Here is a 26,185-nt window from a genome sequence, read left to right as displayed (position 1 = left end):
CAGATCTCTCTCTCATCATCAGAGTGAAATTCATCTTATAGATGTACAAATCGTCATTAATGACGTATTTGGTATACAGTATTCATCCCCAACCTCATTGGTTACCACCCATTTACATGCTAATAGTTACATATGGATTCTTCTCCAATTGGTCATGCTGTCTTCTCCTCTATCTTCTCCACACGTCGGTAACAGCCTCTTCGCCTCAAAGCGATGCAGGGTAATTGGTTAAACTTAAAAAGGCACCACCCTATCCTTGCTCCTAACCACGTGATATGCCCCAGGTCAACAACATGAACTCGGCAGATAACTACGAGGTCAGCCTGGTCCTTGCAAACAAAGCAACTCTTTTCTCATCCAAGACATGTAGGCGCCCCCACCATGCCTCCCCGTCGAAATCTTATAACTCTGGCATCACCCTTTGCTTTCCCTGGTACAAATCACAGATCTTGTTCTCTGATCGTCCCTGTACCAGTTACCCTTACTGGAGATAAACCTAGTGTCGCACTAATCCATCTAATTCATGAAGGATTTAAGAGCCTTCAGCCTGTGCATCTCGTAGTTTAAATAGAATGACAATTTTCTGGGGGGCGCTAGTGACCTAAATCTCAGTTCATGTTTTGGCAGCTCAAGACCTCTGCCCCGGCTCCCATGAGTATGGTCTTCGTACTGGGCCACAGCCCTTATCCCATTTGGCTGCTTGCATTCCTAACTAATGTTCAGAAGCCTAGCTAGATGCGTTTATATGTCGGTGTACGTGCGTGTTTCCTACCGTGCCTGGAAATTAGAACGTGATACTCAAGCAGCAAATGGGGCCTCGTTATTCTGTGTCTCCGACATGGCCTGCGAGGATTCCGGCCTACTCTTAAATGCAGTGTTAATTCATGTTATAAGCATCAAGCACATGCAATGTATTATACACAACACTATCACAAAGCAATGTTCAGTTGTCCACGGTATAACCTTCCAAAATATATATGTCTCCCGCCATTTGTTCATGCCCATAAAAGTTCCCCCTCAATTTACACCACTCGCATTCTCTATGTGTTAATATATTTTCCGTAATCTATATTGTTTGGGAGGGGCGGTGATCTGGACATGCATCCCAACAGGACATTAGTATGCAGGTTAAGCATAGATGTCAACAACAGTCACTCAAGCTGCTGAGTGACCTTACCAGGTATGTGTCTTTGTCTGTTTTGCCCAAAAGATAACAACAGTGAAGAGGCTTGACAATCACTGTGCTCTCAAGTTGCATATTCTTGTAATGTCAGTGGTGCACATCAATTCACTATGCAGAAGAGTCTGCAATGGGAGTGCACCTGGGAGCAAGTGATGGAGGGGAAGTAAGCTGCATATGGGGGTCCTTTGTGGGCATGTATTTATGTTTATAAGGAGGTGGTATGTCGGGTTTATTTGTTTTTACGTTTCAGTCTGTGTGACTGTAATTATGTGTTGGAGTGTATTTGTGCCTGTGTATAGTATCTGTGGAAGAGGGTAGCTGTGTGGTCATGCTGTGAGGTAGCCTCACTGTGGCATAAATCGCTATATAGGTGGAAAGTGTGTCATAACCTTATGTTAGAATAAGCATTTATAATGCATCCACACCACTTTAGTGCTGAGGCGTGCCTGCTTAGTTGTGCCCCATACCATAGCAGTTATGTAGCACACTCAGCCCCCCTGCACAGGAACCCTGCATTTCCTAGACTACAATACATGAGCGCAACATTTTGAAGTTATACCAGTGACATGTGTGTGCTATACTGCAAACAGTTGCTCCAGGATAGGTGATAACATGTCAGACACAGTCAAATACACTGTATTACCCGCCCAACACATAATACAAGTTCAAGATAATGTTACAGTGCGAGCCTTCTCCGCCAAAGCAATTGTTATTTTCCTGCAATGTAATAACGAAATCACCAGTGAACAAACAATTCACCACAGCACCGGGGTGTCCTCTTGCAAGGTGAAACCAAGGACAGGCTCTAATAAAGTGATGACACTGACTTCCTCTGCAAAAAAAGGAATCGTGAAAAGCTGCTGAGGATCATAACAAACCATTGGTGTAAGGGCTGCATCGGTGCCAACGTGGCTGCCCAGGGTCATAGAGTCTGCCATGTCATGTGCTTATCTCCAACGTGCACACACCACGTGTGCATGGGATGAATGTGTAACTGACTGCTGCCTGGGCTTCTCAGTCTCTTGCTCACTCGCTGAGAAGGGTAATGTGTGTGGACCACCCAGGAAAATTTGCACCATTGGTGAAACCGGGACACAAATACCTCATTACCTTTACCCAGAAACCTAGACAGCATTACATCACTTGTTCCTGCCCGGCAGTGTGGATTCCGTAGCAATTTCTCTTTTTTATTTTGTGTTATATTTTGAATTCCCCGTCTAGGGATCAACAGCCCTACCAGAATGCAGGGCAATTGCCACCTTCCCCAGACTTCCCCTGGGGTGCACATAATAAGAAAACAAGAGGGTTGGAGAAATACATTATTTGTGAGTTGTGCTAGGCAAGCACAAAAGAGGGGATATCTTGAATCTAGTAGCACCTTCTTCCCACATGAGCTCCAGACATGCGTTCCCCAAATACAGAGCAAAGCTGCTGCCAGTACAGGGGAGGTGGTGCAGAGAGAGGGAGAGAGGGAGGCAACTGGTTGGCATGCCATGGAATCCTGTTAGCCTGTACGCTTTAGCTCAGGCTCTGTTCAGGGCTCTTGCACACCCAGATTCCCAAATCAACAACATTATTGCAGGGGGGGAGGCTCACACCGCCTTGGAACCGGAAGGGGGGTCATGTGGGCACTAGAGGCCAGATCAGGCTGTACTAGGTAAAATGGAAAGATCGGGAGGATAGCTCAGGGGCAATGTGTGTGTCTTAGAAAATGACTGTATTTATGTTTCACTGACGCTCTGTATTTAGTTTTTATCATGTATGCTTTGTCTTTATATATCTGTATTGCGCCCGATTGGCACCCTTTAATAACTGTTTTAACCAAGCTGTCTGTAACCTCGCCATGATACCCAAGGGTCTGGGCGTGTAATAAATGCAATAAAATAAAATAATCAAAATAAAATAAAATAGAAGCAAAACAATGCATAGTAGCACAGGTTTGAATCCCGGTTCATGTTTAGAAACCAGTCGGTATTAAGCGCGTTATAAAAAAATATATATATATATAATCTAGTAAGGGCGGTGGTGACAGGGCCGAGCAGAATTGTACTGCGCTGAAATTGTGTGGTAAAGCCCTTGGCCTCCAAGGCAGGAGGATGTGCCATTAGGAAGTCCATTGTTAATATATCAGATTAAATGTATTATACTGACTTTTTTGAGTGAGGCTCATTGTGTAAAACACTACCAAAATGCTGCGGGTTTTGTATTCTGGGGCCACAATTTTCAGTTGGGGATAGTCTGTCAGTTTCCATTCTCATTTCGCACAGCTGTATGGAAATAAATCTTGTCTCAAAATTTGCTGTTTGGTTTCCCTATTGGATTATGTGGTGATGGGTTGCGGGATTCGTCAGCAATTCACCAATTATCTGCTCTTAAAATAGTTACATTGTTGCATTTGTTGCCAATGGTGTCTTCCAAAGGAAAGGGTGTAACAAACTGGGAACAGCTAGGAAGGAACATTTAATTCCTGTGCCTTTAAGAATTGTTTTACTTTGAGAAACCATTTTAGAGTTGATGAAATTAAGTTCACATTTACCTTCCCTTTACTTTACTTTGCATTTATACTGCACACCGAGACCCGAAGGCTTTAGGGGGCACATAGAACAGAAAAACTCACACCCAAACATAAATGGAGAGCATAGCTTCACCTAGAGTAACACCACAGAGGAACATCCCAAAGTATCGATACTAGCAGAATAACAATGTTTTGAATTTCCTTTGGAAAAATTCTGTGGCCTTGACTTTTCTTAAATCCAGAGGGAGAGAGTTCCAAGCTCTCAGGGCAGCTTTAATAAATAGTTTCTCCAGAAGAAGGTCCTTCAGGTAGGATGGAATGAGTCCCATGCGACATTTGTGTGTAAATAAAAGCATCGGATACTGAACTCTGGCCGCCACCGGAAGCTAGTGCAGACTCCTCCTCGCCTCTGAAACGTGATCTCTCCACTTGTGGCCTTTGACCACCCTGACAGCACTGTTCTGAATCACCTGTAGACGGTTGCACTCTGAGTGTGAGATACCAAACAGAAGAGTGCAACAACAGTCAATATTAGAACAAACTCTGGTTCTTGCAATCGTCCCCGCATTTTTTTGAGGGATGAGCGTGCAAAGTTGAGCCAGTAGTTTTATATAATACGTGGATGAAACAACAACACTACTGAGCTATGCCTTCATATTAAGGTTCTGATCCAGTAATATGCCTAGGGTTTTAATTTTCTCTATAACCTCGATCTTACATTCTGCAATGACGAAGTATTCATAAGGACACTATGTTCTTTCAACGCCGGAACTGTAAACACCTACAAATTAAACGTGTACATAATTACGAAAATGTACATAGAATTTCTTTCTGGAGTGGGTTTTCACCTCCCCACAACCCTCCCTCACCTACCTATGTTTACCTGTTGCCTAACCCCCAATACCTTATCTGGCCTTTCCCACCCCGCCTAAAATTTTCAATGTACATTTTCGTAATTATGTACACGTTTAAATTGCAGGCATTCACATTTCCGGCAATGAAAGGACGTCGTACCTTCATAAGGTAGACCTAGCTTCAAAATCTTCTTCTGTGAACCTACAACTATAAATTCGGTCTTTTCCTCATTTAACGCCAATCCATTTTGTGCCATCCAAGTTCAAATGATATCATAGACCTTGTTGATGTTGCATTCATCCTTGAAGTGTGAGCCTGTTAGCGGGATGACACATTGCATGTCATCCGCATGATTAGCAAATGGTATACCATTCCGCTCCCATAAATCAAAAAAAGGCACCGTAAACATATTATAAAGGGATGGGGAGACACACGCTCCCTGAGGCACCCCATATGCTGGGGTTACTGCCCTTGCCTCAGCTTCCCCAATACATACTCTGCACTGTCTATCACTCAGGAATGAAGCTATCCACTAAGCGGACATTTGGCCACATCCTTCAAACCAGTGACCAGAGTGGAATGATCCACTAGGTTGATCCACTAGGTTGAAAGCCGCGGTAAGATCCAGTGGCATGAGGAGCGAGGCTTGGCCATTATCCATGGCCTCAAAGTAACTTGGATTTCAAATCAAGGAGTGCTGTTTCGGTCTCATGGCATTGTCTAAAACCTGATTGAATTGTATTCAAGATCTGATGCTGATTTAGATGGGAGGATATTTGACCATAAGCCATACGGTCCAATATTTTCAAAAGAAATAGAGTATTCGTAAAGGGCCTATAATTTGTCGCAGTATTCGGGCAAACACCTGGTTTCTTTAAAAGGGGGGGTGATCCAGGCTTTTTGTATCCCTTCTGGCGCGTACAAATATTTTAACTTGATTGATTTAAGCTTCTGTAGATCCGCATTAAACCACCCATTGGGTTTCCGACCAATAGAAAACTGTTTTTTTTAAGGGGGCCAGAGTATCAGTCATATCCCGAAAGGAGTGAAGAAAGCGATTGGTCATATCTTGCACAGATACAGCTGTTAAAACCTCTGGGACCAGGGTGGAAACCCAGGGTTGTAACACCTCTGGTGTAAGTTTCTTAAGATTTCTTGCTAGTATACAAACCTTATCTTTCTATTTCTTGCAGGCAATTCAAAATTAATCATAAATTGAATAAATGAATGGTCTGACCTGAACATATATGTGTAAGTGAACAGGGACATTTAAGAAAACTTGTGATACAAACTCCTATATTCTAATGACAAGCGGACTAAAAAAACAGAATTTATTGTAATTGTGAAGATCTTGCGCTGAAGCATTCAGTGAACATCATTTTAAAATGAGTGGCTTTTTGCACGTGGACACATCACATACAAACAGAGACTTTTATTGCACAAATAAGTCGTTATATTACATTAAAACATTTAAATAAATTCATATCAGAAATACTTTCCTTCGGTTCCTGAGCAATCACAACGCATTACTTCATTTCATTTGGTGTTGATGTCAGATTGAAACAACCTTCTTCATTCATATTGCATTCAACGCAAAAAAACAAGTTTCAGAGCAAATTCGGTGATTTCTATAGTAACGGACTTTAAATATCACGTCTACTCAGTGCTGTGCTATAGTGTCAGGACAAAAGGTCACAAGGTCACATCGGTTCAGTAGTTCAAAATCTTAAAGAGTAGCCTCTTACGTTTTAATTGCACATAGTAGCTCAGTGTTGACATTGTACAGGTTGAGGTTCGAGTGAAACATCCATAACATTGATAGTGTAGTTTAAATGCAATGCGTGTCGTGTTCTAAAATACCCGAGCCATTAATGCACATATACAAACGAATGAAAGTTGAAATGTATATAGGGGCATTATATGTTTCGGAAATATGTTGGTAATAATGGACACACGCTCGCAAAGTAACCCAGCGCATCTTCATAGTATAGCTTCAAAATATTTTAGTTCAATTGAAAATAGTAATTCAAAGACACGGTGTCGCGGCTCAACAGCGTCATGCTGTGGACACCGGAGGTATCACATCAAGCTAAAAGGTGCTTTTTTTGAGCCTTTTGCTTTGGTTGAAGGAAATAACGTTTGACAGCTTGATCTGAGGAGTAAGGGTGGGCGTGGGAGCGTCTGCGGGAGCTGAGGCGGAGGGGACACCTGTCCTAGCAATCCCTATCTTCACAATCTTTCTGATATTTGCATTTTCTTGGCAATGGATAGGAATCGAGCAAAGGTGACAGACATCAAATGCATCTGTGCTTAACGAATACAAATTTTAAAGAATGCTTGAAAAAAATATATTTCTCATGAAAATAGGTATTTAATATACTTTAAAAAAACAAAGTTAATAAATCTCGTTTGTCCTAAATACATTCCATGGTAGTACTAAACTAGTTGATTATTATAAATTAAGTAGAATAAACAATAAAAAACGAACTGAAGTAATATTGCTTCAGGAACTGGTGAACTGGAATTTATTTCTTGTTCATATTGGCATGTATGCACTGCGCTATACCCCAAAATAGCAACGGTAGCCAATCAAATCTGTGTCTTCCCAACACCTTCACTGTTATTGTGTATTAATACTATTGTGCTCTTATATAGCGCTTCACGGCAGACTCGTCGGGTTTCTGTGCTCCGCAATATCAGGTGGTGTTGCCCCATTTTGAATAGCACTTGATTTATCTGTCAATAAGGATGAAAGCGAAAGCCATCCCTGGTGAAGTGCAGGCTGTGCTGATGTCAGAGACCAGCGCTTTGCTCCTGTAGCTACTCACCCTCAGAGGCGTTGCTAGGGCGGTGCTAAGGGAGCTTTAGCCCCAGGTCTTTTGGTTAGAACCCCAGATAGACGCTTTGGTGCTACAACCAAAAGGCTAGCTAGCCCCGAGTCCCTCCAGTCCTGACATTAGCTTAGCCCCTGATCTTTTCCAGACCTAGCAACACCCTTGCTCACCCTTAACTATAAAATTCATATGTACACGTGCATGCACAATGTTCGTGTTGCCCCAGAGAGTAGAAGTCACCCCTTATCAAGGGAGGGATTAGGCAGAACTGTTTCTACAGCATCAGTACATTTCAGCAGGAGATGCCCCCTCACCCGTGGAACTCAGAGGACTCATTAGATTTTACACGCGGGACGCGCCTACTTATTTGGGGAATGGATGACACAAGCATATAGTGCTTCATGCAGGTTTCCTTTTGCTTCTAAGCACCATAATAACAGATGTTAATATCAGCCAGTTTATTGGTACTCATTTTATTAACCTCAAAAGAATTAAGGGCTGAATGGGTGCTGGTGGCTGATTCGAACCTCTGAATTTCCGGCTGAATCCCCTGTGTGAAGCGCGCTCTTAACTTGTGAGATATCACCTTATGCAAATGAACTCATTTAATGAGCACAGAAATCATTTCATCAGCACAATCTGAATGGTACTGTACCATTCAGGTTTACCACAGGATTACGAGTGGGTAATGGCGGTGTTAGCGCCCCTTTTTGGAGTCCATAGTATTCCGTGGGGAATTCAGCAGAATTACTATGAGCAGTAAATCTGCTGGGGTCAAATTGACAATTAAGCAGGTAAAGTGGAGCGTTTAGGTCCAACAGTATGCTGGAATTGTTGCCACTTTACTGCCATTTTTACCTGCACCCCCCAACTTGTAATGAGGCCCAATGTTTGAAATTCTGCCAGGCGATGAGTCTCTGCCAGGGGCCCTCAATCAGGGACAGAATTTCCCTCATCAGTCGATACATTAAAAGCTCATTATCACAGATCACTGCAGATTTCTGCAAGAATTGAAACTTTATTTTTGTTAAATTATGTCGTCCACCTCTCTACTAAGAACAGATGTTTTTGAATGCTATTCCTTATATTTTATGAGCAACACATTGGAGTGTAGATGTGTCATTGTTTTGGGGCAAGGCTGAGCTAGTGAGCTTGGGACTACAGGGCTTGCGTTATTTTGGTGGAGGGAGCTGGGTCTTGCACGTTGTGCACCTCATTGGTGCAACAGGCACATTAAACCCCTGAGATGTCTTAGCAGGATGGGAATTTCCAAACTATCTGCCTCATCACGAGTTTGGCGGTAACCCTTAAATGCGGCAGTAACGCTATTACTGCCGCATTTAAGGGTCCGCCAAATCACAGCCGGGTTTAGAGCTGAGGGTAAATCCGCCACAAATTTGATGATTTTTGGCGCTATTACTGTGTGCTGATACCACCGGCAGTAGTAGCGCCGAAAATTCCCCATTGGGCCCAACGCGGAATTCCCAAATGGGCCCAATGGGGAATGGGGAATTATCGTTCCACCAAACCTGTGATCCGGCGCTAAGAGCGCCGGGGGTTTAGCAGTAACACTAATAGCCCCAGCGGTATCCCGGCGGTATAACCGCTGGGATAACCCTGAACTCATGATGAGGCCTTATGTGTTTTGACATAGCTCTGAGGCAGTTTCTAATTGCATGCACTATATTGCATGTAACAGAACCTGCATTTATTGTTTTTTTTAATTTGATTTGTTTTTTATATAAAATACTCTTATAGTAGAAGTTAGGGCTTCTGATTGGATATTGTATGTTTAACACAACCGTATGATTATTATTTATCTCCCTTTTATACCTGGTATATTCCATGACAGAAAGTTTGACTAGGTCTGTTCGGCCGCACTTGTGCCTTCACAGCCATAGCCCTTATGACGGCGCCTTAACTACTTAAAAGCCTTTGGCCAGGATGCCCAAAAAGTATTGCTTTGTGATGTGTTCGGGCCTCCCTTAATTTCCCACCTCACTTAAAGCACTGTCTGAGAGAACCAACGTTCATCTGGCTGCTAGGCAACCACATATGATACACTTGGTTTGCAAGGATGTGTATGGGTGCAGTTTCACCTCATTATGTATTAGCCCTCTTTGCCATCCCTGGAAAGGCTACATTGATTTAGGCCACAGTTTACAAGCATGTGTATAATTTCTATAATGTGTTGGTGTAGAGGGTAAATAAAGTTGTATTTATTTGTGGTTAATTATCTCTGACAGGCCATTCTTAAAAAGTCAACATGGTACTGCATTTGGTTGTAATATCTCACACTCCCTCTTGCGCAACACCAGCCTGGCTGATTGGCCTCACTGCCATAGCTGAGCCAAGGAACTAGAGGCATTCCCTTTCTGCCTAATCAGTGCCTGGATCAGAAGGATAGCAGGCAGTTTTGGGGAGAAAACCCCAAAGGTGGCAAATGGAGGAAGGAGTGGTCATTTGCAGACAAAGCAGATATGGTAAGGAGGAGGATTCGAAAAAGAGCCATTAGAAGAAGAGACGGCAGAGAACAAGAAGGAGAAAAGAGTAGCAAATATGGGGCAGGTGGGAAGTCCAGAAAGTGATACATGGTCTGTTTATGCAGCGGGCAAGTGTCAGCAGGTGGTAAAAAGGGGGTGTGGGCAAGTGGGACAGAATGTGCTTGTTTTGTAAGCCTGTGGAAAACAATGTTCTTAGAAAAGCACATACAACAGAGACAGTAATCGGGGAAGTCCAGGTGCCTTACATTGGAATATGAGCATGATTGAGAAAATGGTTATTGCTGAAGGTAAGTGAGGACACGTACGGACAAAATGAACATTAGCGAGATATGCAGGGATATAGGGGCAGCACCATAATAAGGACGTAGAGTGAAGTTTAGGTGTTAGGGGAGATCATCCAGACAGAAGACAGCAAATAAGGGGAATCAGGAGGAGTGGGGGGGCAATGGGGGCTAGTGAACCCTGGCTCTAAGATGAAGGCAGAGGATGGTCTCTCCTCTAACAGACCCACTAGAGCCCACCGCGCCAACCAGATCTATGTTCCTACGTTCAAAAGAACCAAAGCCGGAGGGTCTAGCTTCCAACACCTCGCACCCAAAAACTGGAATGCCCTGCCTACCTCACTAAGGAATGAAAAATCATATACCACCTTTTGCAAAAACCTAAAAACCTTTCTATTCTGCTAATGTTTTAAACCAACAGGCATAGTTATGCTTGCACTGTAACCATAGCAAAGCATAACATTTTGCATTTTGACCCACTCGGTCTCTTACCACCTGTCATTGTCATCACTGCACTCAAAGCATCTTGTTTTACTATAGCAACCGACTGTTACATCATACCTATGTTAAGCTCAAGCCCACTGTAACAGTGCCACAATGCCTCAGGGCAGTTCTGTGCGCTTTATAAATGCAAATAAATAAAAATAAATATAATCTAAGGTGGGAAAGGGATAGAGCATGGCCAGAGAAACAGGGAAGAGGCCAAATAAATGCAAAATGGCAGAAATCCAGGGTGTGGGGACCGTTTATTGAAACACAGGCTGTAACTGAAGGTGGCAAATAGTGGCCCTGTTAAATGGACTAGAAAGAGTTTAGCCCCAGAAAGAGTTGTAAAGAATGTTATTTAAAGGCCATCGACATGTTCAAGACTCGACTACATAGGAACGTTTGTCTGGAATTAAACCTCTGACCTTGGCTCAGATGTCAGTCATTTAAAAGTTGCCCAAAACAATATCAAATGAAAGTGGATGCAACAAAGGCCTTTACAAGTTTGCTTGGAAAAGATGAAATAATCAGGAGGTGCGGCGCTCATACTCATAGTGGTGTAACATTGGCCCTTTTTACAGTAAAAAAACAAGTGCTCTGTGCACTAAATGTTTCCTCATACAGCAGCATTGTCTTTACTACTATACCCCGGTCTTTTATCCATGTTGTTTAGTGAAAAAATATTGGAAGCATGAGTCGTGAAAAATCAATCATAAGATCACATGTTTGTATAGTGTTAATGCTACATCCCTCTCACTTCAAAGTGCTAGAATAATACTTCTTACCAGAAAGAAAGGGGCAACAGGCTCACCTTGGGATCCAGACAATGGGCCTCATTACGAATGTGGCGCTAAGGCAACAACGGTGCAATAACGAGTTCTGCTTGTGGGTGCCACTCTGGATGCGTGGTCAGACCAGGCATGCCGATCGGCACCCGCAAGCAGAACTCGTGATTGCACTGGCACCGTTATCAACGGTGCTGGTGCAACCATGCGCCCCACCCCCATTCTGCCCTATGGAGCAGAATGGGGATTGGCAGCCCGGCCATACCGGCACCCGCGAATGGGCAATTACCGGCCCATTCATCTCGTAATGGGCCGGTAATGGTCCATTCACAGATGCCGGTAGCGAGTTTGGCGGTAGCCTTTTTAAGGGCACGGCTACCGCCAAACTCATAATGAGGCCCAATGGCATGATTCATGGGGTTGATCCCCGATTGAGCGGTTTGAAGCTGGAGTCCAGCGTGAAGTGCTACATAAATCACCTATGGCACGGATCTGCAACCTGCAGCTCTCCAAATATTTTTGACTGTGAGTGCCATGATCCCTTACCTTTGACTATGCTGGCTAGGGTAGATGGGAGTTGCAGTAAGTAACATCTGGAAAGCCAATGGTTGCAGACTCCTGTACTAGAATAATAATAAACACTGTTACCCAATGAAATGGTACTCAATTTGTGAACCTCAGAAGAACGAACAGTATCTCAGGCTACCCAGAATTCAAACCTGTGTCCTGCAGGCTGAACACTGATGTCAGAGGTGAGTGCCTAGCTCGCAAAGGTATCTCACTGGTTAAATAAATACTTAATAGTAACCTAATCCCAGGCCAGGCAAGGGAATCCCAAATAGCTACGACTAGCTAGGGCCGTGCTAGAGAACATCCTACAAATTCAGAGCACAGGTAAGGAGGTGGTTACATTATAGATATCAGCGTCACCCACCCTCCCATGACAGATAACCTTTCGGAACAAGGTGGTGGGTAAGCTCAACGTAGTGCTGGGGAGACCAATTCATACATTCAATACCTATGTACTAAGCAATATTACTAAGATTCAACCTTTTAATCCAGAGCGGAATGTAGAAGCTGAGAGTGCTGAGCAAAGCATCAGGTTATGCGTCACAGGAAGGTGTCTATGAGGCCCGAGACTGCTACTTGGAAAGCTGACCTACCATATTAATTATGGCTGCAGAAGCCTTTGGTTAAAATTGAGAAAACCTTTGGTAGGTTTGATAGAATTTGGTGAAAATGTTGTTGAAACCTTTGCTGAAATTTGGTAAAACTCAACATTAATTTTGGAACCCTACTGAAATTCTCTGTGGAAATGTTAACCTTTATTTTTAATCCTGCATTTAATATGTACTTATCTACCACTTTCTACATATAGGCACATCTTTGTTCCATTAGTGACCCCACTGACTTTCCTCCCCTTACCTCATGTTTCTGTATTCCTTTCTAAAACATCCTGTGTACTGGTCTAGTCAGTTGGGCTTCTTTTTTGCTATTTCGCACAGTGGAACATGCCTTTAGTGCATTTAACGTTTAAATGAATGAGCACTCAAATATAATAGGCAGAAGTGTTATTCCTTTAGAATGTGAATACTTGGCTCTGTTCTATTGCTTCTAATAAATGTCTCAATATTCCTTCATTTTCCCAGTTCAATATACCTTCAATGAAAATGTTATGTAAAGGTGCAGATTGGTTGTGGCATTCTTGAGAGGCATCAGTCTTGGGCTGTAGTATGAAGTAGCAATGCCCTACAAGATAGTAGTAATTTCTGCATAGCCATTTCTGGCTGAAGCAAACAAGCAAAATTGTCAGCTTATTATTCTTTATACCCATGATGCATTGCTGTGTGGTTCTGATCTGAAGGTGAACTTCCAGTGAGGGCTACTAGGTGGAGATGTGTTGTGAGTGTCTTACTAGCTGAAAAATAAAAATCTACTCTCTGATTACAGGTAGACGTGCTTTCCTTGCTTTCTTAGAGACATAATATTGATTGTACAAAAATATAAGGACAAAGACTGATATGCAGGGATATTTCTCCTCTGTGAAAGGGACAGTGAGCTAAAGACTTGGTTGAGACTCTCCCAGAGGCCATCCACCCAAGAACAGGTCAATGGGCTGTGTTCATGCTGGTAGAGAGACTCTCCTTTGTTTTGCAAGAACATAATATACTTGCTTTAAGTAGATATCGCTGTGGCATATTGTAGATGTTACTTCTAATGGAAATGATCTGTATCATAAAGAAAAGTAATAATATTGTGAACTAAAATGTAATATCTGCATAAGCCAAAGCAGGTTCAAGACAGAACCATAGCTGGAGTCCTCAGCATAATCAAACCTTTCAAGGATCTTTGATGTCCCTACATACTATTCAAATAATGGATGAAATTGCAATGCCCTAGCCATGTCTTGTATATAACAGATCAGTGTTAGGATTTTATCCCAGCAATATCTCATAGACGATTATTGAGGTGATGGCCCCACAATACAGGAGATACATGTAATGCCTAACCTTGTGCATTAAGCCTGGAAAAGGCAATATCCTGCTAAGTCAAGTCTCCAAAGTAATCATTTTTAGCAGTCAAATCCTTGGCTTTAAATATATGTACTCAGTTTTTGGTATAACCAATCCATATGTGCGCTAGAACTGAACATATAATGGTATAGCATGTAAAAAGCTAGCAAATAACATAATATATGCGTATTATATATATCCAATGTTTATAAAAAGAAATGGAAGCTTGGAAAGATACAAGTCAAGCTAATGTTTGAATTTTCGATTGGAAAATCCTTGAGTAGAAAATTGGCAATTTGTTTAAAAGACGGTGCATGTATTCTTTGCACATTGTTCTTTTTCCGGGTATGCCTCCATTCTCTTGAAAATCTGGCATCCTTAACTCGGACTCCTTAAAGCAAACAACTGTACAAAAGCAATGGCGGAGGCAGTGTCACGGGCCTTCTCTGCATTGTTACACGAGAGACCCAGCTTGGCTCTGAGCTGGCACCATCACTGGCACTGCGCCCATTCTCGCGAGGTTTGAGTGCGTTACTCCGGAAGGAAAGACGGGCTCTGGCCGTGGCATTTGAGGAACTGCACCATTTGTCCTTTGGTGCGGGCTTCTGTTTCTTGGCACCACTTGGCTGTAAAGATTACCGTTCTGTGGCGGCGGCAGATACATAGGTAGTGACTCATTGGATAAGCTTGGGGTTTCTGATAAAGCCCCACTTTTTGGGGCTACATAGGGTTTGTAACCCACAATGTTTCCTGTAGAAGTGATTTCAGAAGCTGTTTCAGATGGAGATTTCAAGGCAAAGGGTTTACGATCCCGCTCTGTGTTGACAGACGATAAAGTGCCATTTCTGGATACAGTGTCTGACCCAGTATTTTTTGGCCAAGATGGAGTTTTTGGGGCTTGTGCATCTTCCCTGCAGAGGAAAGAAAATGATGAAAAAATACAGTCAATCACATGTCTGTACAGTAATATATTTTGCATTTGGAATATTTCAAGCTCAAACGACTTTCCATGTTCTTTCATAAAACAATCTGTGTAATTATTACAAGGCAGTGGTCTGCAACATGTGGCTCTCCAGGTGTTTTGGACTACGACTCCTATGATCCCTCACCATTGACTATGCTGGCAAGGGTTCATGGGAGTTGTAGTACCAATACTCTGGAGAGCAAACAGACCCCTGTTTTAAGAGGGGATGCTGCATCCAAGTAATTATAGTGATCAAGCACCAGCAAATCAGCAACACAGTGATTAGTTTTGTATAAGGAATGACTGAGTGAGTCTCAGTGATTACTGTTGACTTACCAAAAAAGAATCAATTTTCAGAAAATAACTTTAAACAGAGGCCAGTGATTCTGCTGGGATAACTGCACTTGAACTTTTAGATTTAAGGAACTGATCTACACCATCACATAACCGCTTAGCTGAAAGAGCACAATTTCTCCTCAGTAGGGTTTCGGGGCTGATATCTGATGTTTTTTGTTTATCTGAGGCAGTGATCGGGTGGTATAATGCATGGAGTCCCACTGTCCTGCTGGACCAATTCCTGCACAGCTGAGTTAACTCCCCACCACCTCCCAGCCAGTTACACTTCATGCCAGCACGCAACCCACGCACACAGGCACATCAAGTGTCCTGCTACCAGGTGCAAAGACAGATGGAGGCTGGCGGTGGAGCACAGTAGCAGAAGCAAAGATATTTACTTTGTTACTCGATCTCCTTTATGTGAACAGGGGATTCTGCTACTTTGCAGACAAATCCTTTCCTTTTTAAGCCACTACTGACCTCAATGTGGTGAACTGGAAGCAGTTAACTCACCTATCAGAACCAGAGCCAACAATAGAAAGCTTATAAATGTGAAAAAGGAGTGTTTGTTATAATTGTAATTGTTTATTTGTAAAGAGCTTATACACAAGTGAAGTGTTTGGATCCAACTTCCAAGTATATTTTTTCAAGGTGAACATCATCAAGCAGTGTTTTTTTAATGTCATTATCCCAAATCTAGAAATCAACAAATTTTGCACAAAGCACTCCCTAAAGATCTATATCTATAAATCACTCAGTGTCATTGTGTCATTGTATCCCTTGCTTTACGTGTGATAGAGTGAGGAATCTTGGATCCACGTTTATGAAAAGATTACAGACTGACAAATAATCCAGAGAATCAGAAGAACCTGTGCTCACCACAAGGCTACTAAAAGGGAGTTGTTCAATACTGTCAGGGGGACTATTCCATCAATAGAAAACTTTATAGACAATTGTACCAAGCTAGCAGATTTTGGATGCTTCAGGCTCCAATTCCACTGTTTGTATTATAGATTTTGCAGAAATTGTGCACTGTGAACCTAACCCATTTAGGAAAGTTTTGTTTAACTCAAAGCACTGTTCTCTTTTATGTAATGCATTGTTCCTATATGTAAATAGTGCTAACTAATTAGCTACCCATGCTATCTACATTTCATTCTGTATCTGTCCAAATGTTTTTGGGGTCATTTTATATGTGTAAATCCACAACTTGTTTAGCTATGTAGAAAGAAGATGACAATTACACATTTTCCACCTCTATGAAAATGTATAATGTAGTTCTTAGATGCCTACAATTGGATACTTGAAGAGCAGCGATCCTGCACATCTAGCAAAGAGCTATTTTCAACTTAAAAACAAACTGCTGGTCCTGATATTGCTCCTGATATGAGCCTCATCTATGTGGCCATTTAAATACATTTAAAAAGTAATAGGCTCTTTTTTTAGCTTCTCTGGTGTATTACTTCGCAGAGATGTTTTGCAAGGCGTGATGGACAATATGTAGAAAGAGACGTGCATTATAGCTTTTTTTATGTTTTATGTACTCTTCATTTTATTTTATGCCAATCAGTCTATTGATGCTAAATTGACAAGACAGTCATCTTTGACCATCTCTTTATAAAAGCCCTGTGTACAAACAGGGCTATTTTTAAATGTAATTGGCTATTTTTAAATGTAATTCATAATAAGGTGGATGATATACGTATGTCTACCTTTTCAGAGCTTTTCTGTGAAGGTACTCCCCCAAGTGCCATGTGGAGCATCAATTTGGGGATGTACTAAAATAAGTATTTTCATAGAGTAGATTGCTATCTCATACTCCGTCTAAAGCCAGCAACTCCTCTAGCTTTGGTCACTCATGTCAATGAAATATCAAATTTGTAATGTGTATTTCATGTTTTGGCATAATACAATTTCTAACAAAAGGGAACTTTTTGGAAACAATTGAAGGTTCCACTCCTGTAGGTGTACAGGTGAAAAAATTATCAAATGAAAATAATCATGTTGAAAGAAATGATAAAAAGACAACTTTTGACCTTGAGATTTTCTAAAGATAGGCAACAATAGTCATCATATTTTAAATATGGTAACATAGGTAAGCTCTAGATATTTTTATTTAAATGATCGCCACCTAAATATTAAATACGTGCTATGCTGTTTTTTTCTCCCAAAACCTTTTTTAGGTGTGTGCTGGGAGAACCTAGAAGCTACAGTATTTCTTATTGCTGTAAATTAGCTATTGAAACGTGTGAGCATATATTTTTGGATTATCCTTGCCTAGCAACTATTTATAAACATCATTTACCTGAGACTGTAAAAGCCTCAATATTTGCTACACATAAGTAGGTGATGGAATATCCGGATGGTGGACCCACGTTTAATATGGATTTAAAACTATCAATATTGTAACTAACTTTACAACATTATCCTCCATTTTTTTAATATTATAGACCAAATATGATAATTTGGGGGAAATTATATAGAAGTATAAACTCATATGTTTATTAGGAGGATGAATGTGTTTGACATGAGTAATTGGTGATTATCTATGGCATTCATGGAAAAGGAAAATAAAAACATCAAATTAAGTATCAATTGTACTTTTAATGGTAAGATGTTAAATGAGTTCATAGTTTTCTTTTCTCACTTGTGTTGTTTGTGATCCTGATTATAACAATGTTGTGACTTGTTGATAAAACTAGACGAGAGCTAATCTTATTTTGGGCAGCATTTTCAGCAGTTGTCAGGCAGTATTTGTTGTACATTGGGGACTGTTGGTGGTAATATGACTTCTGTTCATAGTGATACATTAACTGCCAGTAGTCATTTTACCAATGGCTGTAACTCGATAAAGGGAATATGACTGTTGGGTTATCATCTCCACTTGTGTAATGGGCAGTATGTTGTCATTATATGCCACCCTTTCTATAGTGAGGCTTAAGAAGCTGGGCACAGGGCAACTATTCTTGTAAATTATTCAAGTCTGGAGACTGCTCTATTCAAGCATTTTTTTTAGAATAAGACCAGACATTTTGTATTAATCTCCCCTTGCTGAGGAACAGGACACAATCATCCGAAATGGTCCTAAATAGTGTCACAACTCAGGGATTGTTTTCTGGTTGTTGCAGATAATACCTCCCCACTATTTTGGGGAAGTTACCTTCACTCAGGGAATATGAAATCTTTATGGTGATGTGCCACAGACTTCCCCCCCAAGAGCTCAGCCTACAGGGATCAATACACCTGGCAGGCTGGGGGCTTGAGTGAAAAGGCAGGAGCAGAATCGTCAGAGCTAGAGGGACAAAGAACAAAACAATTGTTCAGGAAATGCAGCCAAGTAGTGCCGGAAAACAAACAGCCAAAACCGCCCACAATTACCTATTCTTACCTGCTCCGTAGAAACAATATACCAGTAACCTACTATTATCGAAATGCAGAGACAAGGAGGATGTATGGTGAAGGAAAGGTGTGCCCGTATTCTAGGAACACCACGGTGAGGGCAGCAAAGCGTCCAAAAGGTGTTCAAAGCAATCCAGAGTTAAAGCAGCAGAGCGTCCCAAAAAGTGTTCAAAGCAATCCAGAGTTAAAGCAGCAGAGCGTCCCAAAAAGTGTTCAAAGCAATCCAGAGTTCAAGCAGCAGAGCGTCCCAAAAAGTGTTCAAAGCAATCCTGTGTTAAGGCAGCAAAGTGTTCCAAAAGTGTTCCGTGCAAGGCAGCAAAGCGTTCCAAAAGGTGTTCGAAATAAAGCAGCAAAGCGTTCCAAGAGTGTTCAAAGTAACAGGAGCGGACAAGGAAAAGAAATGAAATGACCAGGGAAGCGAGCGTTCACCTCACGCTAGTTCCCTTACGGAAATGTTCGGGTTATCAGGTCACCAAAACTTAAGGATTCAGAAATGGGAGGTCAATAATGAGTAAGCCGAGTTCATATAATCCAAGGGGGACAATCGAGGGAGGCAGGCGTCGGGAGGCAGACAAGGACAAGGCAGAGACAACAACTTGATTCGAGCGCCGGTTAGTCAAGGATTAAACAGGAGTCCCGGAACAGAAGCTCGTAACTAACAACAGTTTAGGAGCACCCGATCTCCGAATAGCCGGCATTTAAATACGGTCCACAATGAAGGAAGCAGAACAACGTAGTGCACGTGTCACGTGACTACAAGTAGTGGGAGTTGTGGGAATTGTAGTCTCAAAGGGTTCTGCGTGTCGGGTAGCGCTCGGACAAACGCCATGGTAGTCTCCAATTTAACCGGGATGTGACAGTACCCCTCCACAAAGGACGACATCTTCTGTGCTTCTGTAAGCGTTGCAACCAAAAGGCACCCAACAAACGGGGTGCATTCAAATTAGAGGCCGGTTCCCAGGACCTGTCCTCTGGACCGTACCACACCCAGTCAATCAGGTAAATTCGAACCCCTCGACAGAGGCGAGTGTCCAAAATCGCACGTACCTCATACTCATCCTCTCCTTTGACATTGACTGGGGCTGGGACAGCAGGCAACTGTGTGCCGGGAACAAAAGGGCGAAGCAAGGAGACATGAAACATAGGGTGCACCCGCCAATGAGATGGAATGTTTAGACAAACAGTGACAGGGTTGAGGCACCGTAGGATGGTATAAGGTCCCACAAAACATGGCAAAAGTTTCCTTTTGCCCCGAATGGCCAGGTGCTTTGTAGAGAGCCATACACGGTCGCCACAAGTATACGAAGGAGCTGGCGAGCGCCGCCTGTCAGCTTGCATTTTGGTGTGACGTTGCGCAGCTTGCAGATGCGTTAAGACCGATTTACGGATGGCGAGCAGAGAATCCCTCACAGCATCAGCTGCGGGGAATTGTTTTAAGGAAGCAAGACAGGCGGCAGAATTCTAGGATGTAATCCCGATAGGGCATAAAATGGAGAACAACCAATCGACGAGTGCCTGGAATTGTTGTAGGCAAATTCGGCTGCACCTAGAAGCGAGAGCCAGTTTGATTGATGCTGTAGACACAGACAGCGAAGAAACTGTTCCATGGTGCCATTGGTACGTTCGGTCTGGCCGTCTGTCTGAGGATGGTAGGCCGAAGACAAGCAGGCATCAATACCCAAGGAGGAAGTGAGAGAACGCCAGAAACGTGAGGTAAACTGAGACCCTCGGTCGTAAATCAGGACCGTAGGCAATCCAAAAAAGCGTATCACATGGTCAAAAAACAAGCTGGCTAATGTAGAAGCAGTAGGTAATCCTGAGCATGGTATAAACCGAGCCATCTTGGTAAAGACGTCCACTCCCACCACAATGGTGGACATTCCCTCGACACAAGGGAGATCCACCACAAAATCAAGGGTAACCGTATGCCACGGATGCAGTGGTAATGGCATGCTCATTAGAAGACCTACGGGTTTACCCGGCTGTCTCTTGCATTGTGTACATATGGCACACTTAGAGACGTATTGTTCAGCGTCCTTCTTCATACCCAGCCACCAGCACCATCGGTGTAGAAGATCATAGGTTTTGGCCTGGCCAGGATGAGCGGTTAACGGGAGCTTGTGGGACCATTCGAGAGCTTTCCGTCTGGTTTGGTTGTCAGGCAGATACAGTAGACCCTTAATATACGGAAGGCCGGTGATAAGTTCGGCACCCATCTCCTCAAGAACAGGAACATGATCCCTAGCCCACCTCCTTAATCCGTCTAGGATGGATGGAGAGACCGAACAAACACATACAACAGCCCCTGAGGGTGATACCGGGGTAGTCTGCTTCACAGTATCCATATATGTACCAATGCGGGATAAAGCATCTGCCTTTCCATGTAATGGACCAGGGCGATACATCACTATGAAATCAAACATGGTGAAAAACAAATGCCAACGTATATGCTTGCCATTGCTACATTTCGCATGGGACAAGGCCTGGAGGTTTCGATGGTCCGTGTACACAGTAATCGTGTGCCTGGCACCTAAGAGATGGTGTCTCCACTCCTTAAATGCCACCTTTATTGCCAGCAGTTCTCTTTCCATGATCGTATAATTTCGTTCGGCCGACGTAAGTTTCCGAGAATGGATGGCCACTGGATGTAAGCGTTGAGTAGCGGGGCAGATCTGTGATAGGATGGCCCCTACTGCAACAGCGGAGGCATCAGCTTCCACAATAAACGGGAGAGATGGATCAGGGTGCTGCAATACCGGAGCGGTGGTAAAAGCTTCTTTCAATGTCTGAAATGCGGATTGCGCTTTGTCATCCCAAAGGAAAGGGACGTTCGGACTGGTTAACCGGGTTAGTGGGGCTACTATCTCGGAAAAGGAGGCGATGAAACGCCTATAGAAATTAGAAAAGCCCAAGAAGGATTGAAGAGCTTTTACTGAGGTCGGGACAGGCCAATCCAATACTGCCTGGACCTTGGAGGTGCACATGAGTACTCCCTTTTGGGAAATTTGAAACCCCAGGAACTCCACAGAGGATGCATGGAACACACATTTCTCTAGTTTTGCAAAGAGGGAATGCTCCCTTAGACGAAGTAGGACAGAGCGCACATGTTGTACATGTTGAGACAAGGATTCTGAATATATCAGGATGTCATCCAAATATATTACGACGTAGCAATCCAGCAAGTCTCTGAAGATATCGTTTACAAAATGTTGGAATGTCGCAGGGGCATTGCAAAGCTCAAATGGCATTACACAATATTCATAGAGCCCAAATTTCGTCTTAAATGCAGTTTTCCATTCGTCCCCCTTTCGTATCCTCACCAAGTTGTATGCTCCCCGCAAGTCCAACTTGGTGAAGATAGTAGAGGAGGTCATTTTATCAAGGAGTTCCGTGATGAGCGGCAGTGGATATTGGTTTTTAATCGTGACTTTGTTGAGGGCCCGATAATCCACACAGGGGCGTAAGTCCCCTTCCTTCTTCGGCACAAAAAAGATTGGGGAGGCCGCCGGTGAACGGGACGGACGTATGTGTCCTAAGCGCACAGCATTGTCCACATAATCCCATAGATGTTCTTCTTCTTTCTGAGTGAGCGAGTAAATACGACCATGTGGAATTACTGCCCCAGGCATCAGGTCAATGGGGCAGTCATAACATCTGTGTGGGGCAGTTTTTCTGACAGTCCTTTATCAAACACATCCGAGAACTCCCGGCATTCCAATGGAAGTGCAGGGACTGGATTAGATGACATGGCGCTGACGGAAGGGACGCTAGTCACCATCGCTAGGCAAGGAGAAAATGCTCCTACATCATGGGATCCAAGGCATTTCTGTATGCAAAAAGAGGAGGAGAACGGCACTGTTTGTTCAACCCAATCAATTACAGGATTGTGAGTTTGTAGCCAAGAAAGACCCAGAATTATGCCGAACTGAGGGGCCGTAATAAGGTCAAAGGTAATGGATTCCGAATGACCTTGTGCGGTGGACATTTGTAGTGAAGCAGTTTGCTCCGTTACTTGTCCAGATACCAAGCAGGAACCATATACTGCATGAATGTCCTCAGGTCGCGTTTTGGGAAATACGGGTAGTCCGTAATGTTCGGCCAACTTGAGATCCATATAATTCCCACTAGCCCCTGAGTCTATCATTACAGGATTGGAAAAGGTTTTAATGCCAGGAGCCTTGAAGCGCATAGCAAGGTAAACATGTGAAGATGGAAAACAGTTATCCGAGCCCGGGTTCATTCGACTCGTCCGGAAGGCCCGGTTTAAGGACGAGTTTTGGCGTTTCCCGCCAACTTGGCAGGTCTTTTAGGACACAAACGAATATAATGACCTGACTGGCCACAATAGAAACACAGGTTATTCACCGCCCGTCTTTCTCGTTCAGTTTTGGATAACGGACCCCCGATGGCCCCAATTTGCATGGGTTCGGCCTCGCCATGGGAAACAGAAGTAGTTCCATCTGGTCGAGAAGAGGTGCGAATATCGGGGTACCGACGTTCGCCACGCCTTTGCAGAAGCAGAGCATCGACTTGCAGGACTAGGTCGAGCAATTCGGGAAAACCAGGGGGAAGGGCGGGTACCACTGATAGGGCGTCCTTTAGGTCATCCGACAAACCTTTATAGAAAACAGCTGCTTTCGTCTGTTCTGGCCACGTGGTCTCAGCCGCTAATTGGTTGAATCGAGCCAGGTAAGTCAAGAGATCTGTCTTGCCTTGACTAATAGCCAAGAACTCCAAATCCGAAGTCTGTGCTTTGTATCGCATATCAAAAACGCTATTCATGGCTTGGATTAGCCTATCAAAGTCATATAGAGCTGGATCATTAGCTTCCAGCAAAGGATTAGCCCATGCTGCGGCAGTGCCACCTAGATGGGAGAGAACGAAGGCCGCCTTAGTGGTAGCGTCTGGAAACGCCAAGGGACGAGAAAGAAAGTGAAGGTGACATTGGTTCACAAAAGTCCGATACGCCATGGGATCCCCCAAAAAGCGTTCGGGTGGGGCCAAAGGAAAGGGCCTAGGAAGGACAACTGGAGCTGGAGCCAGAGGGGGTACAGGAGGAGGTGCCGCCGGAGCGGCATCACCAAATTCCTCATCATGGGGTAATGGCTGCACGAAGCTCTGTAATACATCCATGCGTTGATGTAAGGTCACATGTGCGGATGCCATATCGGTACGTAAGGCAGAAAAAGCCTGCATGAGAGCTGCCATTGGATCTGATGCAGACTCCATAACCAATAGGCGTTTGTGTAAGGCTCCTAAATCTGTCACAACTCAGGGATTGTTTTCTGGTCGTTGCAGATAATATCTCCCCACTCTTTTGGGGAAGTTACCTTCACTCAGGGAATATGAAATCTTTATGGTGATGTGCCAAAGACTTCCCCCCCAAGAGCTCAGCCTACAGGGATCAATACACCTGGCAGGCCGGGGGCTTGAGTGAAAAGGCAGGAGCAGAATCGTCAGAGCTAGAGGGACAAAAAACAAAACAATTGTTCAGGAAATGCAGCCAAGTAGTGCCGGAAAACAAACAGCCAACACCGCCCACAATTACCCACTCTTATCTGCTCCGTAGAAACAATATACCAGTAACCTACTATTATCGAAATGCAGAGACAAGGAGGATGTATGGTGAACGAAAGGTGTGCCCGTATCCTAGGAACACCACGGTGAAGGCAGCAAAGCGTCCAAAAGGTGTTCAAAGCAATCCAAAGTTAAAGCAGCAGAGCGTCCCAAAAAGTGTTCAAAGCAATCCAGAGTTAAAGCAGCAGAGCGTCCCAAAAAGTGTTCAAAGCAATCCAGAGTTCAAGCAGCAGAGCATCCCAAAAAGTGTTCAAAGCAATCCTGTGTTAAGGCAGCAAAGTGTTCCAAAAGTGTTCCGTGCAAGGCAGCAAAGCGTTCCAAAATGTGTTCGAAATAAAGCAGCAAAGCGTTCCAAGAGTGTTCAAAGTAACAGGAGCGGACAAGGAAAAGAAATGAAATGACCAGGGAAGCGAGCGTTCACCTCACGCCAGTTCCCTTACGGAAAAGGTCGGGTTATCAGGTCACCAAAACTTAAGGATTCAGAAATGGGAGGTCAATAATGAGTAAGCCGGGTTCATATAATCCAAGGGGGACAATCGAGGGAGGCAGGCGTCGGGAGGTAGACAAGGACAAGGCAGAGACAACAACTTGATTCGAGCGCCGGGTAGTCAAGGATTAAACAGGAGTCCGGGAACAGAAGCTCGTAACTAACAACAGTTTAGGAGCAGCCGATCTCCGAATAGCCGGCATTTAAATACGGTCCACAATGAAGGAAGCAGAACAACGTAGTGCACGTGTCACGTGACTACAAGTAGTGGGAGTTGTGGGAATTGTAGTCTCAAAGGGTTCTGCGTGTCGGGTAGCGCTCGGACAAACGCCATGGTAGTCTCCAATTTAACTGGGATGTGACAAGTAGGCACTAAGTATTGATTGTTCTCCGCTCATTGAAAAAAGGTTCTAGATATCATACACACCAGGAATCTAAAAAACAGGCCATCTTATTTTTACTTTCATTAAATCGTACCCACAAAGCTAGTGGCATGGTATCATCCCTGTGCTCTGTAGTTACCGGTTGGCAACATATCATGATTCCACAATGGGGACACCTTTAAAGTTACATATGCTCTAAAGTAAGCTATTCCTCCACTTCTTGGCATGTTTTCACATGGTAGGGTAACCTAGTGAGGAGAAAACCGCAGCACAATTGGCTCCAGATCAAAAGGGGATAAACATTGTGATACTCAACTCCTTTAGAGACAGAAGTTTAAAAAGCAACAACTAGGATTTCTTGTTTTCTACAAAGCTCGGTTCCTCTCACAGCATGGTTGAAGTTATATTCCAACTATAAAATAAATAAATAAATACATGAGGGAAATGTTACTTAACTGTAACAGTATGTATTTTTGCAGCTTGTCCCTGTATTATTTATATGATGTGCAGGAGTCTCCAGTTATTGGTTGGTTCAGAGCATTTCAATTTGATTATCAGAACCTTGTAGTAGACATTGGTTCTCATTATAACCCTGGCAGTAGCCGTGCCTGTAACCGCCGGAGTTGCATTTTTTCCAGCACCCGTTAATGAGGAATTACCGGATAATTCCGACATAGCCAGACCATTTAATTCCTGCATTGCCTGGTGCTGGTGCCTGTCAGTTCCCATTGCCATTTGAGCCCCATAGGGCTCAATGGGAATGGGGACGTCGGATGCACCGGTGCATCCGACATGCTGCGCTCGCGGGTGCCGCTCTGCCCGCCAGGTCAGACCTGGCGGGCTGACAGGCGCCCACGAGCACAGCTCGTAGTATGGCAGTCCGGGAACTACGGTACTGGCATGCTTACCGGTACCGTAGTTCCCGGACCACCATGCTTATAAGGAGGCCCATTGCCTTTGGAAGAACTGCTCCTACACCTATATTATGCCTATGCACCTGCAACAAAACTCCTCCTAGTGGGCAACATCTTTAAAGTATAGAAGGCATTTTAGGGAGGAAAGCTGCTGGTATCAAACCAAAAT

General features: G+C 43.6%; 1 protein-coding gene across 1 annotated transcript in view; it reads right to left on the bottom strand.

The window, feature by feature from the left end:
• Positions 1-5,870: 5,870 nt before the first annotated feature.
• The window catches only part of ESAM (endothelial cell adhesion molecule), a 421,636-nt gene continuing 401,321 nt past the window's right edge, over positions 5,871-26,185 (bottom strand). Inside the window, exon 7 of the mRNA XM_069614535.1 lies at positions 5,871-14,867. Coding sequence (XP_069470636.1) covers positions 14,411-14,867 — 457 coding nt within the window. The 3' untranslated portion in view covers positions 5,871-14,410. The remainder of the gene's footprint in view (positions 14,868-26,185) is intronic.

The sequence above is a fragment of the Ambystoma mexicanum genome, chromosome 9, assembly GCF_040938575.1.
Source record: "Ambystoma mexicanum isolate Mex_15411 chromosome 9, UKY_AmexF1_1, whole genome shotgun sequence".
Taxonomy (NCBI): Eukaryota; Metazoa; Chordata; class Amphibia; order Caudata; family Ambystomatidae; genus Ambystoma; species Ambystoma mexicanum.
This window is presented reverse-complemented; position numbering and strand designations above follow the sequence as displayed.